Source organism: Apis mellifera, linkage group LG8 (assembly GCF_003254395.2).
Source record: "Apis mellifera strain DH4 linkage group LG8, Amel_HAv3.1, whole genome shotgun sequence".
NCBI lineage: Eukaryota > Metazoa > Arthropoda > Insecta > Hymenoptera > Apidae > Apis > Apis mellifera.
In genome coordinates this window covers 5,900,793-5,915,990 of record NC_037645.1, presented here as the reverse complement: position 1 = coordinate 5,915,990, position 15,198 = coordinate 5,900,793, and the positions used below count along the sequence as shown (strand labels likewise).

At 33.8% G+C, this 15,198-nt stretch overlaps 1 protein-coding gene across 12 annotated transcripts in view; it reads left to right on the top strand.

Annotated features, from left to right (window-relative positions):
* LOC408963 (pleckstrin homology domain-containing family G member 5) overlaps positions 1-15,198 on the top strand; it is an 85,366-nt gene that overhangs the window by 59,606 nt on the left and 10,562 nt on the right. For all 12 annotated transcript variants that reach the window (XR_001703916.2, XR_001703915.2, XR_001703917.2 and 9 more), the window contains 3 exons: positions 6,584-6,823; positions 13,923-14,026; positions 14,801-14,937. Coding sequence is in view for 1 of the 12 variants with exons in the window: in XM_016913538.2 (XP_016769027.1) it covers positions 6,584-6,823; positions 13,923-14,026; positions 14,801-14,937 (481 nt within the window). In the remaining 11 variants the exon portion in view is untranslated. The remainder of the gene's footprint in view (positions 1-6,583; positions 6,824-13,922; positions 14,027-14,800; positions 14,938-15,198) is intronic.

Genomic DNA, 15,198 nt, shown 5'->3' with positions numbered 1-15,198 from the left:
ACAACCACGGTTATTCCGATTGAATTTCACTCTCGCGATCGTTTCACTATTCAACCTCATCTTGAACTTTAACCAAGTTCACTGTATAACTCACGATGTCTTTTCTAATAATTTTCATCCATTTCCTAGTGAAATTTAAATCGATAATAAAATTTTTCACTATACTTTTTATTATTCTTTTCTTATTCTTGGATTTCATTATTTAGAAAATAAATAGGAAACATGTTCTCTTATAATCCTGGTAATTATAAATAAGAAAAGAATGAAAATTGTGCGTGCAGAATGAAGAGGTAAAGGAGATAGTTTCAATAGAAGGGTGTTAGAATTCAGGATTCTCGAGGATTGCCAAGAATCAAATTCCCAAGTATTATGCGCGAGAGAAATGCGGGTTTACGGTTTGATTGGTCATTTCGAATGGCGCGAGTAAACGAGCAATTGGCTGAAGGGTTACAAATAAAATTATATCGCTTATTATCCTGTGTCCCATTCGAGGTTTCTTGTGAGAGGACAATATAAATTCATTCATCTTTCCTACAAAGCATAATAATAAAAATATACAATTTAACGAGACGAAACGATTAATGCAATTATTGTTATTACTTGTTCGATTGAAATAATTTGCTGTTGCAGTTTCCAGATCAAATTTCAAATTTTTGAGAAATTTTTTGTTAGGATCCAGATTTAGATTTCTAGGTGATACTGTTTTCGCTTGTACTTCCCCAATACTTGTAGAAAGTCGACCGTCCATATTTCCGCCACTTGGTCCAAAGAGGGTGAATTCTCACGCGACGGTCTAAATGGAAACAGTGGGAGCAAGAATCCGTGTAATGAAATTCCCCGCCGCTCTTCGCTCCCAGCCATTTATTACTCGCTAATGACTGGCCATTTCATTTGTTTGAGCGGATGAGGGCAGCGGTAATTGTATAACGGTTCACGGAACGGATGGGAAATGGCAAACGGATGAACGATATACACCGAATGTATATACGCTATCTTTGGTAAGATATGGGACCATTCGCAAGAATGGTGCATCGTCGTATCACGTCATTTTGATTAATAGTTTAAGCTTTCGTGGATATCTTACTATTCAAGTTTATCTCGTTGAGATATATATTTATACGTGATTCGATGGAGGAAATTTTTAGGTCATCCGAAACGGACGATTTCTTCCGTTTTTCTATATTTTATTTCTCCTTTTTCAAAGAATTTTCAGAGATTTTTTTAATAAATGTTTTCGCTTTTTTCAAATTAAAATAGTATATTAATATTAATTGATCTGTGATCTGTATTTTCAAAAACTGAGACATTTTTCTTTTTTTTGGTCAAACAAATGCTTTATAAAAAAATATGGATGTATTAGTACCAATTAATTTTATTTTCGTAGTAATCCTTTTACTACGAAAATTTTTTTGCAATTTTTAATATCGATCATTTGTTATCGTATTATTTATTGCAATGCCGCAAAAGTAAATTGATTTCTTTTTTTTTAAACAAACTATAAATCGTTTCTCGCTTCACAACTTTTAAATTTACAATAATTCTTTTTGTGTTTCCAAAAAACGATATCGTCGATCTAATACAAAATATCAATAGTTGTCAATTCATAAGCTCTTAACCTTATGAAATAGGTACAATTTCTCTCTCCGAGGGGAAAAAGACGATGACTCGACAACGTTGGTCCGCATTCGACTGCAATTTGTATGGGTTACGTTGGATCCACATAGCTCTCTCTTTTCAATTCACCCAACGTTGGTTGCATTTCAAACAAGTGCGGTAAGCGAGGATGTTTCTTCGAAAAGCAGAAGTTACTCCATTCGTTCTCTTTTTATCCGTTTTTCCCGATATATATATATACATATATATATATAAACAAAATTTATGCGTTTTATTTTCCGATAGGTCTCTCCAGATATTAAATTTTCGCAAGCGATGTTTCAAATTGTCTGTGACAATGCGTTACACATCGCACAATAGATCATAATAGATTTCTAAAACTAAATTGTGTCGAGTACGAAGAGGAGTAATGGTAGTGATAAAAAAAAAAAAAAAGAAGAAAAAATTGACGAACGACACGCATGATACGATATCGATAGAAAAATTCTCGTAAAAAAAAAAAGAAAAAAACAAAAATGTTTCATGATATTTTTTGAAAAATGAGCCCTTTTCCTCCTCCTCCTCTATGAAACCTCGATATGTTGAAACTAGGTTGGAATTCTGTACATGGGTGCGTAATCTATTATAAAAAAAAAAATAGTCGCCCACGTATTTCGTTTCCAGTTTTCGTTTTTTTCTTTTTTTTTTATTCGGTTTCCATGAATATCAGTCCGAAAAAAAAATGATACACGTGAAAAATATATCTTGTAAACGGACGGACTCCATATTAGAACTTGCTTTATTGATTTCAACTTCTTCTACCGTGAGAATCATATTTTATTTTAAATTTTTTGCATCGTGAAATTATCATCGTTGATGAATTTTTCTACTTGATTTTTTTCTAATTTTGTTCTCTTTTTTTTTTTTAATATAACGAGGGAAAAATTTGCGTCATTTGTTTATTTCGTTATCGATTGAATCAAGATTTAAGATTTCATTCCTTAAAAAATTTAAAATATTTTCCATTATTAGTTTGTTTTTTTATTATATAATAAAATATTTTGGTTTTTGTTAGGGAAAAAGAAATGTGACGATCGATCCAAGAATTAATAAATATGATATTGTCTTTGAAACGCATGTGGACACACATGTTAAAAAGCTTGAAAAAGCTTCGTGTATATACGCTTCAGGATATTATTTTAGCCCCTGAGTTAACTCCGGAGAAAAATATTTCAAGTTGAAACGTCGATTGCAAGAAAAAAAAAAGAAAAAATTTATCCAATTTAAATCCAATTTATTCGTTCGCAGTCATTAAATATTCATTAAATATTCATATATAGAATTATATTTTGTTGATGCAAAACTTTTAGTTGAATCCACTGTCCATTTTCCAATAATTTGAAATAAATCCATTTATTTATACAAATTCGTATGCATGAAAGACATGAAACGAAATCAAAAGAGACCGCAGATATGAATCGATGAAGCCATATTGTAAACAAGTAAAAACTGGGAATAAACTAAAAGAAGTGTAAAAAAAAAAAAAAAAAAGAGAAAGAGTAAACAAACGAATTTAAAACAAAACCGTAAAAAAAAACTGGCTTATTTCAATATTTCTGCTCGCGTAAAATAGTTCTCGATGTGTATTCCATGCACAAATATCGTATACATATATATATATATATACATATACATATATAGGTGACATGGAGAATTGCGTATCTTATTTTTCACTCAGGGATTCGTTCGATATTGAATTACCACTGGTGTTTTTATAAAACGTTTTGCGAATATGTGCGCGCCAATCCATACACGGGATTATTTTATTAAATATATTAATCCTATACACACTTTAAATGTATCTACAAATATCTATAAAGAAGATTTTTACGATCTAAGAATTATATCTATATCGTAAATTTCGTTAAATTTAAATAGAATTTCTAAAAGTACGAAGTAATGTAGCGAATTGAAAAGGATTATAAAGGAAAAAAAAAAAAAGAGAGAAAAAGGTGATGTCAAAATATTCCCCCCTCGAGACCGTTCAACTTTTATCCTAGGCTACTTTTATTTTTAATATTGGAGAAAGAAAAGTGATATTCCGGATAACCAAGTTTTTTATTATTCTTAAGCGATATAATTAAACGGTCCCTTCTGGATATTCTTCTCGAATCCTTTCAAATTAAGAAACTTAATTGCAGTTTTGTTTTATACCCTCCTTGTACAAAGAAAAAAAAAAAAAACTTCATAAATTGTAAAGATATTTCTCTCCTCGAATTAGTCTTTTTTTCTTTTTCTGTAAAATAAAATTAGCAATTCAAGAAGCAAGAAAAATTTTTCATCCCCCGTATTAGGGGAATATAATCTGAAAGGAAGTGACACGTAGCAAAACGTTTATCTGTTTAGATAACTTTTTACATTTTTTTCATTTCACGGGATAAAATCCTGTGAAAGATGAAAGGTTTATCCAGTCTCCTGGTAGTTACGATATCTTTTGTTTCTCTCTCTATTCCTTTTATTCCGAAAAATATGTCCGCCAGAGGGCATTTTGATTATTACCGCCAAAACGTATTCTTTCCCTTTTATTTCCCTTTTTTTTTTTTTTTTTTTTTTTTTAATACAGTATGAAAAATTCAAAGACTTCGCGCGACACTTTATCAGAGACGCGCGCAATTTTTCTCGATTCACTCGTTTCGAGATTCGATTAATATCCCCCTCAGAATATCGTTAATTTGCAAGATGAAATAGATAGATATAGAGCACAGATTTGGAAGCTGATCTTCTCTCCCCCATCTTTTCAAATTACTTGGCCCAATTCGTGTTACATATATATTGGCAAAGTGCAACAGTGATTAGGATTCATCGCCCCTCTGAAAATTGAAAAATAGGAGACAGAATTATTGGAATCGCACACTGTGAAATCGTATGAGAAAATTATATATCGTTATTCAGGAGACTATTAAAGTCTCCTCGTTCTTTTTTTTTCTCTCATTTTTCGAAAATATTCATACACATTTTGCATCTCTCGAGAAGCACGCCATTCTTTCCGAGTACACGTGTGAATGGAAAATGGTAAAATGTGAAGTTTTTCCCCGCTGAAAAATCGCGCACTTGATTTATGACGAAGGCACGCAAGCGTGGACAGCAACTAAACCGGTGCAGCCTCCTTTATCTTCGATTAATTTATCGGCAGATCCGACGCCTGATCGTTTTTCTCCCTTCTGAAAAATCGGCGCAACCGATTTTAACAAAGTTTTATGTACTCCAGTTTCCGAGCCTGTGAATAACCGCACCTCGTTTCACCACTCGTTTTTTCACCTAATAGAGAAACCTCTCCTATTTTTCTTCCTTGTTTCTTCCCCTTTGATATTTGACATTTTTCGTTTTAACCCCCTCGATATAATCAATCGTTGAATTCTTCTTTCTCGATGGACGCCACAAGTCTTATCATTAGATTTTAATGTCTTCGATTTTAAATATAATTCAAACTCGAATAAATCCATCGATTCCTTCGTACGATATATTTATTGCAAGATTTTATAAATCAATACCCATTCAAATTAATATATTTAACATGGATATATATTGATTTGGATGGATATATTTTTAAATAATAATTTTAGATCGCGAGGATAACGTGAATTTTCGTCACTTGGATCTATCGGGGATATTTGGGTATCGTTTCGAAATGATCATCGTTGGTTTCCACGAATATTGATTATCGTTTGTTTCGAGGCTCGAAATATCTGCACGCGCCATTTAATACCAGTTCCAGACGAGGTCAATATCGGATCGTTATCCGGCGAAATCATTAACAACTTTCTTCTTGTGCTCCACAGCAAGAGGATCTCGTGCTCGAAATCACGAAATCTTGTCAAAACTTAAAATCAGGGAAAAACGAGTTCGAAAATTGGAAAATTCCTTGCGTCTAAAACAAGGTCACGTCGATTCAAATTGCCATGATTACACCTTTCGAACTGTTGTTGGACGATACTCAAGATTCCGTTCCAGGTGGAGCCAAGTTTCGCGAAACAGATCGATCAGGAACAGGAGAAATCGGTGTCAAGATTGTGTAGTCGAGGCGGGCCGAGTGGATAAGCGAGTAAAAAAAAAAGAGAGAGAGAGAGAAAGAAGAAAGAGTTAGATAAAGGCCGAGGAAGAATACGTTTCGGCCGGATCGAGATAACGAAGGCCCTCGAGAGGGACGATCGATAACCTCGTGAAACCGGTCGATTGCCCGACCCAGTTACCACGAAAATTTCCTCCCCGCGTTTCGAATTTATTTTTCGAAGCCGCCCTTTAATTACTAAACAATTTGTATGCAGTCTCCTGGTGGCCGTGCCTCTTGTTAACACTCGACGACATTCCGTCGTGATCGCGACCCAATTTTCGTTTCCTCATAAATATATATATATATATATATCTACAAGAATATCTTTCTTCCTGTTTCCGGTCACATATGACCCATACTACTTCAAGCTCGACTCGAACTACGCGTTCCACTTTTCCCTCTTCAACGGGTCAACAACGGTTGATTTTTTCCCTCAGAGATAGAAGGAATTAGAATGTAACATGGCGGGCGATTAACAATGCAAAGTTAATATAAATCGATGGAGAACTCGAGCGTAGAAGAATTTTCTCTTGGAGAAAATCGAGGTATGAAATATTCTGTGGTACGTGATCGATTTATTTATGAAAGAAAAGTGGAAACGTGAATATTATAAATGATGTGTACTTTTAAGAGTCATTCGAAAGAATGATTTAGACTGACGTGTATTGATTAATTAAGATTAATTATCAATTATCAGGTTGATCATTTGGAATAAAGGATAACGAGAAACGCTATTCCCAAAAGTGATCCTCCCTTTTCTCGCGTTGTTCGAATCAATTATTAGTATTTAGTTGTTTATTAGAATCGAAAGAGAGAAGTAAAAACGGAAAGTTTTTCCCCGATAACGAATAATTGCACGAAAGAATTAATGGGTTGCAGGTGCGTTCGAGGTCGTTGACCCAGCTGGACGCTCTGGGCAGCAAAATGCTGGACACGGGGGAGCACCATCTGGGGGGTGGTCCCTCGCAACAGCAATCCCATCACCTTCACCACCATTATCAACCTCAACAGTTGCAACACCCGCAAAATGTGGAGAGTAATCCTCGTTTCCTTGCGCCCACCGCGGCTTCCGCCGAGGGATCGCGTCAGAATCGCAGGCACAAACTGTCTCGGTCGCAGGTTGGTACATCTTTTTCAGATTAAACGTGTGTGTGTGTGTATTCGTCATGTCGTCACAAGGCTGAAGATATTTATGCAAATTCAACCGCATAACTGAAATAAAAGAGAAAGAATTTTGAATATTATCGTATATACTCCGTTTTAAATACTCTTGTCTTTCTACATTTCATTTGCATTTTGTAAATTTTTATTCAAATTTTTCTGAAAAAAAATGCACGCAATATATTTTCCTAGTCTGTCTTCGTAGTTTCAACGTCTCTTTTATTTTGCACAGGTTTGGGCGAGTTTGAAATATTTCGATGATGAGTGAATTAATAAAATAAAAGTTCCTTTTTTTAAAATTTTATCGGCTTGAAAGAAGCATAGGGAATAGAAAATGAGACTATGGAAGATCAATTTATATCTGGGGGATTTATTTATTATTTAATAAACGTAATAAATTTTAAATCGAATTTTATAATCATCAAAAATACATAATTGCATACTTTCGTTGGAAAATCCGATATATCGATTTCTAATTAAGGTTCCATTGATATTTATTTGAAGCTTTGAATCGGAAGAGCCAAATAATCTACCCTTAACGATCATAAAACATGCACACCTCTCTTATACATAATATATTATATGGAGATACCACATCTGCACAATAGAAAGTTACAAATATTTAATGGCGTGGATTTACCCTACTGAACACAAAAACCTATTAACCTTGGATTAAAAGCAAAGTATGCTACGAGTTTATGTTATTAAAATACATACATACAGTTCGTATATTGTATACGATAATTAAATAAATATTTTTATTCGATCAAAGATTTATACGAAACGTGAATTTGTATCGCATAATAGGATAAATAAATAAAAAAATAAAATAAAACGCATGCGTTTCGATGCGAGTGAAGTAACAATTAAAACGTGGCCTAATTTTAGGGATACCAAGCTTACGTAACCTTCACGATGTTGTTTTTCGGGCCGATCAATAACAGCAAACAATTCCGTACATGCCAGACATCAAGAAATTAATCTTGGCGGCTGACTGTAAGAATACACTTACTACTTGCTAAGCCAAAGTAGTTCGCCAAATGAAACTTTGGGGAAGATCAGAAAATCTTGTTAAAGAGTTTTGAAACCGATATAGTTACATCGTTTTTTTTTTTTATTTCATGTACTTAGGAACGTAGCATCGTTTAAAATTTTTCTTCTTCTTTTTCTTTTTCTTTTTTTTTTTTCACGACGATAAGAGAAATCTCATCGCGAAACAAATAGAAACAGTTCGAACATTTTATTGTTGAGGATTTATCGGTGGTGAAATATAGAAAGGAGAAGAACGAAAGCCTTGATCTCTCAAAGATTTCGCTATCGATCTTGTCGATATTTCCATCGGATTTCAACTTGAAAGATGGAATGACGAAAGATCTTGTTATCCAGAGCGAAATATAAGAGATGGTTTTAAGTATATTTTTACTTTTTATTTAAATCGAGAGCTTTATTAATGAGACACGATAATTGTAACAAAAGGATATACATAAAATTATGAAATATAAGGAAAATACGATACGAATTCTCTCTTTGTGAGAGAACGAATGAATTAAATTTGTAAATAAATTTGTTATGCATGATGAAAAAGATTAATTCAGTCTACTTATATTTCTTCTCAATAAGATTCTAATTTGGATTATAAACAACTTTGATTAAAAAAAAAAATTTTAATTGAATCGCGAATAAATTGATTATGCCTGATAAAACATTGAAACAAAACGAGTAAATAATTTTGAAGTAATTTGATACGTTTGATATTACAACTTGGAATTAAATATGTTATAATATAAATAAATAATTTAAATATATATAAATATTTAAATCATTGGATAATTTATACTTGATAAATTGAGACAGAAAAAAGTAATTTGATATATTTAATATGTATTACAAAATTATATTAATTCTAAGAATTTTTCAATGAGGAAAAATTCAGAATTGATAAACTAAATTTTACGAATGAAAAATGTATTCATTTCTATTGAAATATATATAACATTTTACACGATATACATTCAATAAATATTCATGAGTGACGAATGAATTTGCATTTCATTATATCTATATTGGTCCAACATTGAAATAATATCTATCATAAAACATAAATATTTAATTACGATTTAATAACAATCATTTAATTCCATAAATATTTGTTCTTATCCGCCAGAAATGTAAACCACTGCAAAATTTATTTACAAATATTTTTTTACCAAATATTATTCTAACAATATTATCATTTTAATTAAATATTAAATATTAAATATTGAGCAATTGTAATGTTTAAAATTTGAAAAATTCACGGATTTTCTTTTTAATTTAATTAATAATATTAAACGTTCGATCCTTCAGATTCCTTAAAAACCATCTTAGAATACTTAGAAAAATAATGAAACATCAATCTTCGTTCATTATTTTAGAAAAATGAAATCGTAAAGGCCCACTACACTAATCCATTAATAGTAATATATTCCATTGTAATTCTCCAATATAAAGTTCGATCTAAGAAGTCTATAACAATAATCCAATCTCACTACGAATCACGCGATTAACCCAATAACGCCCGAAGAATTTAGATCGGGCGGGATAAATTGAAAACGAGCCCCGAAAATCGAAGAACGGCCGAGACGAAAAAAAAAAAGGAGTCTCGAGCACAAAGGACACGAACGGGGAGAAAATGGGGTAAGCCCTGGGAGAAGACGGGAAGGTGAATGGAATTACGCGGTGGTTGCCCTTCGAGAGGGAGAAAAATTAAGGAATAAGGGGGGGAGGGGGTGGCGGTTGAAAATTAATTCCGACCCACCATCGAGACGAGAATCGTCGGGAGCGTAAATGGCTCGTAATCGTCGGCATTACGCGACGCACGAAACGCCTTCCCAGACATTTTATCGTCTTATTTCCATCCGCCGGTTAACGAACGAGCGACGCAGTTCAGCCCTCGACTGCCTCTCCCCCTCCTGTCATTTGAATTGCTAAGCTGCCTATCCTCGTCAAACACCTGCCACTCCGGCCGGTGTATCCCCAGAAGCTTCTTTCCCTGTAATCCTTTCTGAACCGACCAAGGTTGAGGGCATTGGCGACAAACTAGACTCCTCCCCTTCGACTCGACTTGGGGGAGTTTGGTTTGAACATCGTTCGACTTAAAAGTTGACCAATGTTCTGCTCGATAACTTCATTTCTTCGGATTTTTTGAGGGGGGAGGAGGGATATTTGATTGATTAAAATTTTGGATTTTCGTTTCGGAGAGATTCTTTGTCTGTCTGGGAAGGAATATTTGATTTTGTATTAATAATTAATTGCTGGATGCGAGAAATGAAACGCGATATTGCGACGAGGATGAAATATCTGTCTAATTTTCAAGAACTTTAATCAAGAAATCGGATCAATATTCGTATATTTGAGATTGACTCGGTTGTGGAAAGGAAAAATAAATGGAAAAGAGGAAATTTATATTTCAAAGAGATTTCAAATTTGTTGCAGTTTTTGTAATATCCTTGCTAAAGAAACGAAACAAAACTGATATTGAAACTTCAACTTTGTCACAAATTTTTTCCATCTACCTAAACATCCATAATATCATAATGATAATAATCTAATTAATATTCTTGGAAGCGAAGAATAATTACGTTAAACGATCGAGAGAATATAACGGAAGCGAGAAAAGATTTTAAGGGAAAAAGTTTGTTTTAAAAATCGTTTCAACCTGTTTATCCAATCTTTCCCTTTTTTTTTTCCCCTTCCCTCTCGATTCACGTTTTATCAGGAAATTGAAAGCGGGATTGATTCAACGAAAATTCAGTTTATCGAGAGCACGGATGATCTTTCCCTTCCTTTGTTATTAAGTATCGCAGAGAGAGATCTCATCAAAGAAAGTGGCCTTAGCAGCGAATAAAAGGGTGGCGAGATATTATGCAAACACTAGCGCCGCCGCTGTCCGTTTATGATAACTAAGTCTAGGGGAGTAGAGAAGTATCTAGGGAAACTCGGAGGGAATTGGAGCGCTTGGGTCCCAAGACTCGGGTCGACGTCGCCGTTTCCGTTTCTCGCCAACTCGGGATGAAAAAAAGGGATCGATATTACAGACAGCATGTTAAACAATTCTTGTTTCCAATTATGTAAAACAGTCTGAATGGTTCGTACAGAAAAAGGAAATCGCGTTTCATGTAAAAGAGCGTACGCTAACGATCGCAAAATTCCAACAACAAAATATATCTTTCTCTCTTTCTTTCAACGGAACGAACGATTAATTTGTCTCCGTTTTTTGCCAGTCTCTCTGAACCGGGAGATGAGGAGAAAACGCCGTAATAGAAAATATATCGATATATCAATGCTGTATCGATGTTTGTATCGATGAAATTGGCCATAGCAATGGTTAGCTAAATGATAAAAAATGGTAAACCGATACGGTTGAATAGATATCGAGGCAAAGAAAGATGTCCGATTGAGAGTGGAATGAAAAGGGAGTGGCAAAAAAAAGGGGGAGGAGAGGAGAGGGGGATGATCGATTTCAGGCAACGAAACAACCGGTTCGGACAACTTATCGATGGACGATTATTAGAGAGATCGTTTCTTCGAAGTTGGGCAGTGATAAATTTTTTTGAATTTAAAAAAAAATCAGATATAATAATATTATGTTATGGATTATCACGGACGGTATAAGGTATTTATTTTTCGTGGACACGGGTGAAATTGCAGAATCCAGCCTCATGGGTTTCTTGGCCAAGCTCGAATCGATAACATGCAAACGGGACCGCAAGCCTGTTCGCCATTATCGATTCGCCGAATGTAAGTTACAAACGTGTCCAAGGACGTGGTTGAGGTCGAATTTTCTAACGATGTATTGATAAACCGTTTGCCAAGAAAATTCGACGAACAAGGATTAAAATCCTGGCCATGAAATATTAATATTAAAATTACATATTAATCGTTAGAATTACCGAGTTTATTTATTTATTTATTACTTCGACGCTACTCGTAAACACGTGCAAAATTCAACAATATTCAAGAATTAAAACGAAAATGAAAAAGCCTCAATGTTACTAAAAATTAATTTATCATTAAAGTTTACAACTTGTCCTTTAATAATCTTACTTACTTAATCAACGAAATCGAACAAAAGTAATCTTTTCACACGAGATAGAAGAAACACAGTGTATAGCTTCCTTCTCAATGGAATTACGAGAATCCTCGAAAACTCGTATAATTAGAAATTCGGTTAAAAGTGAAAGAAAAAAAAAAAAAGTCTTTATCGTTGGCAAAACCTTGAACGAGTTTTTCTTTTTTTTCTTTATCCTATTTTTCGTTACATACGCTTTCAAGCTATTTTCTCGTTGGAACGAGAGTTTAGTAAAAGTGATATATACAAGGTAGTAGTAAATGGTAGTAGTAGTTTCGTTAAATAAATTGACTTCGCGGTCTCGCTCGACTTGCCCGACCATTTTCGCGCTATTCCACTTACTCAACTATTTGCGACTCTGTTCGATTTGTCTGATCATTCGTATCCACATTCCACTGGATTCCACCGGCGTTTATCCACTGCCAATGAATTAATTGGGATAGGAATATGAAGATCGTTTTGAATAATTTGAACATGGAATAATAATAATAATAATAATAATAATAATGCAACTACTCGACGAATTGGCAAACTTAATTCGATATAAACCATTTCGACGGAACATCATGGCAATAATAAAAATTTCGAACGAGTCGAGATTGCTCGCAATGGACCGATAAATGTGCAAATGGATGATTCTTGGTTCTGTTAAAGGTAAAAGAAATCGTAATATCGTCCGAATGCTTTTAAGTGTGGGATTATCGCGTGTATAAAAGCGTAATCGCCAACGTTTTGGGTTAATGTGGTTGAGTTTATTTTAACAATTGGAAACACGAACATAGTTGATACTTAGGAATCTGCGAATAAAAGTTGAGAATTAGAGAGAAGGAGAATAGAAGAATTTTAATGGAATTTAGCACGAGAATAATTTTTTTTACTTCTATTCAATTACCAATTCCATTTAAAATCTTAAAAGTTTAAATAATGCGGCTATAATTCACTTATGTTTAATTCTTTTTCTTTTCTTTAAGGAAATATAATATAAACTTAATCGTACCTTATTTTGTTTCCCAATTTTTCCAAATTTCTCACATTTATTATTCATACCTGTGTAAATAAAAGATATAAATTATTCGATTTAAAGTTTTTTTTGAAATGTATATATACAAATTGTAAATGTGTCACGTTCTCTAAAACTCGTCGAAGACGTGCCAAACTTTCAGTAACGTAATTGAAACTTGTCAAAAAAGGAAAAAAAAGAAAAAGAAAAAGAAAGACGTGGAACAATGTGATGGCAAAAAGATCATGGCAAATGAACACGACCCATTTTCCATGTGCTTCCATAAATGAGAAAGCTCTTTCTCATTTTATTACCTGTCATCGTCAGCATGAAGGCATGAACCTCTGTTCGGATAAGAACTCAGCATTTTCGCTAGGCCTTACGTTGCATAACACATCAGAGCATGCTATTATTTTTTGCCAACAAGTCTGGTTCTTTATTAAATATTATATAAGAAAAATTCTCTTTCTATATATATATAAATAAAATTGTATTTATACATATTTTGTATTTCTTCAATCTTCGTATGAATTAATCTGTTTGAATGTCACATATTAATATTCTTCTAATCTAAAAAAAAAAAAGCATGGTTATTGAAGTTATTGAACGATTTAATGAAATTTTATCGAGTAAATTTTCGAGAATTCGTGGAAAAATTCTACGAAGAAGAAATTCCTTCGTTTTCATTAGAAATTCAAATTTCCAGGGGACGATTCCCGATTACAATCGTTATGTAGAAGAGCATTTCTTCGATTCTTTGAAGCGTCGCTATCAAATTTTCCATCAAACTTTCCACTAGTTCTCGAGTATTCTCGTTTCGAATTCGTGTAACGTAATCCGAAATTACGCGAACCCGATTCCTCGACTCTTGAATAGCCAATGTCAATTGGCTATTGTCGTAAATAAATTTCTTCGAAATAATCGAAACGTTGCAATCAATTTTTCAGGTATCCAGCAGCGAGTTTTTCAGCGTCAGCTTCGATCTCTCGGACGATTCGAGCGGCCTGGACCGGGACGAGTTTCTGCCTGCTGCGAAGGGCACTTACTTGGCGTAAGTTTAATTCTGTTAGAATGTAACATAAATAAATTATTTTGTGGAAAAAAAAATACCGCTATTAAAATTTTATCAAAATTCACTTTCGATGAAAGAAACGTATTTGCAAACTTTTTGAATTAAAGCATTTATACATCACGATTTTTAAATCGATATTTTAAATCGATATTATATTATTAAATATTATTAAATATTATTAAGTCGATATTTAATAATTGTAAAAGTAAATGAAGAACAAATATTATTATTTCCTCTGGAACATTGCAAATATACACATTAAATCAAGATCACATTAAAGATTGAAGATCTCGTTTCTTTTAATACAATTCTTAATGCACGATTAGAAGACATAATTGTTAAGAAATAACGTATACAATTTATTTTAAGATGTATCGAATTTCGAATTTTATCTCGAGGATTCGTCTCGGCGGATAATGATCTTGAAACAAAGTTACGCCTCGACGAACCCTTCTTTGACGAGTTCGTTTCGCCGTGACATCGTTTAATAATCACCTTTAAATAACGAGCAAACATCCCATCGCGATTCCTTGCCTGCGATCTCGCAACGAAAATTGTTATTGTTCGCTGTTTACGGCCGCGTTGTGCACTTACTCGTATCCTCGCTCGTAGGGATTTGTCGAGAGGCCATTACGCCTAGACGCGCGGCCTCCATTCTTGTTCTTCCATTTACTCGATAAATCTACCGCTACGATTCCGATTACGTTAACTGAAAATGGAAAATTATGGAACGACTATGAAACTTTGTTGCAGCGAGGCGATCAACGCCGCTTGCGAGAGGCGCGGGATCGACATCTCGCGGATCGAGGTCTTCGATGGTTTCTCGCCGCCATTACCGATCCTCACCACGGACACATCCAGCCTTGGCGGCAAGCATTTAAGAATAACAGGTAAAATTCACATTTTTAATATTCTAATATTCCCTGAAACGTCTGCATATTGACTTGGAAAGAAGAGGACTTTCAGAGGAATTGAATCTCGCAAATTTCTTTCAATTTTCATAGAATTGGGAATTGGATTCCTTAACTGTCTGGTTATTATTGCCTCAGAAATCATCCAAAGGAGACGATATTACCAAAAGTACGATATATATGAATATCTATTTATAATTGGAGACAGAGATATAAGAGATTTGTGGAAACGAAACGTCG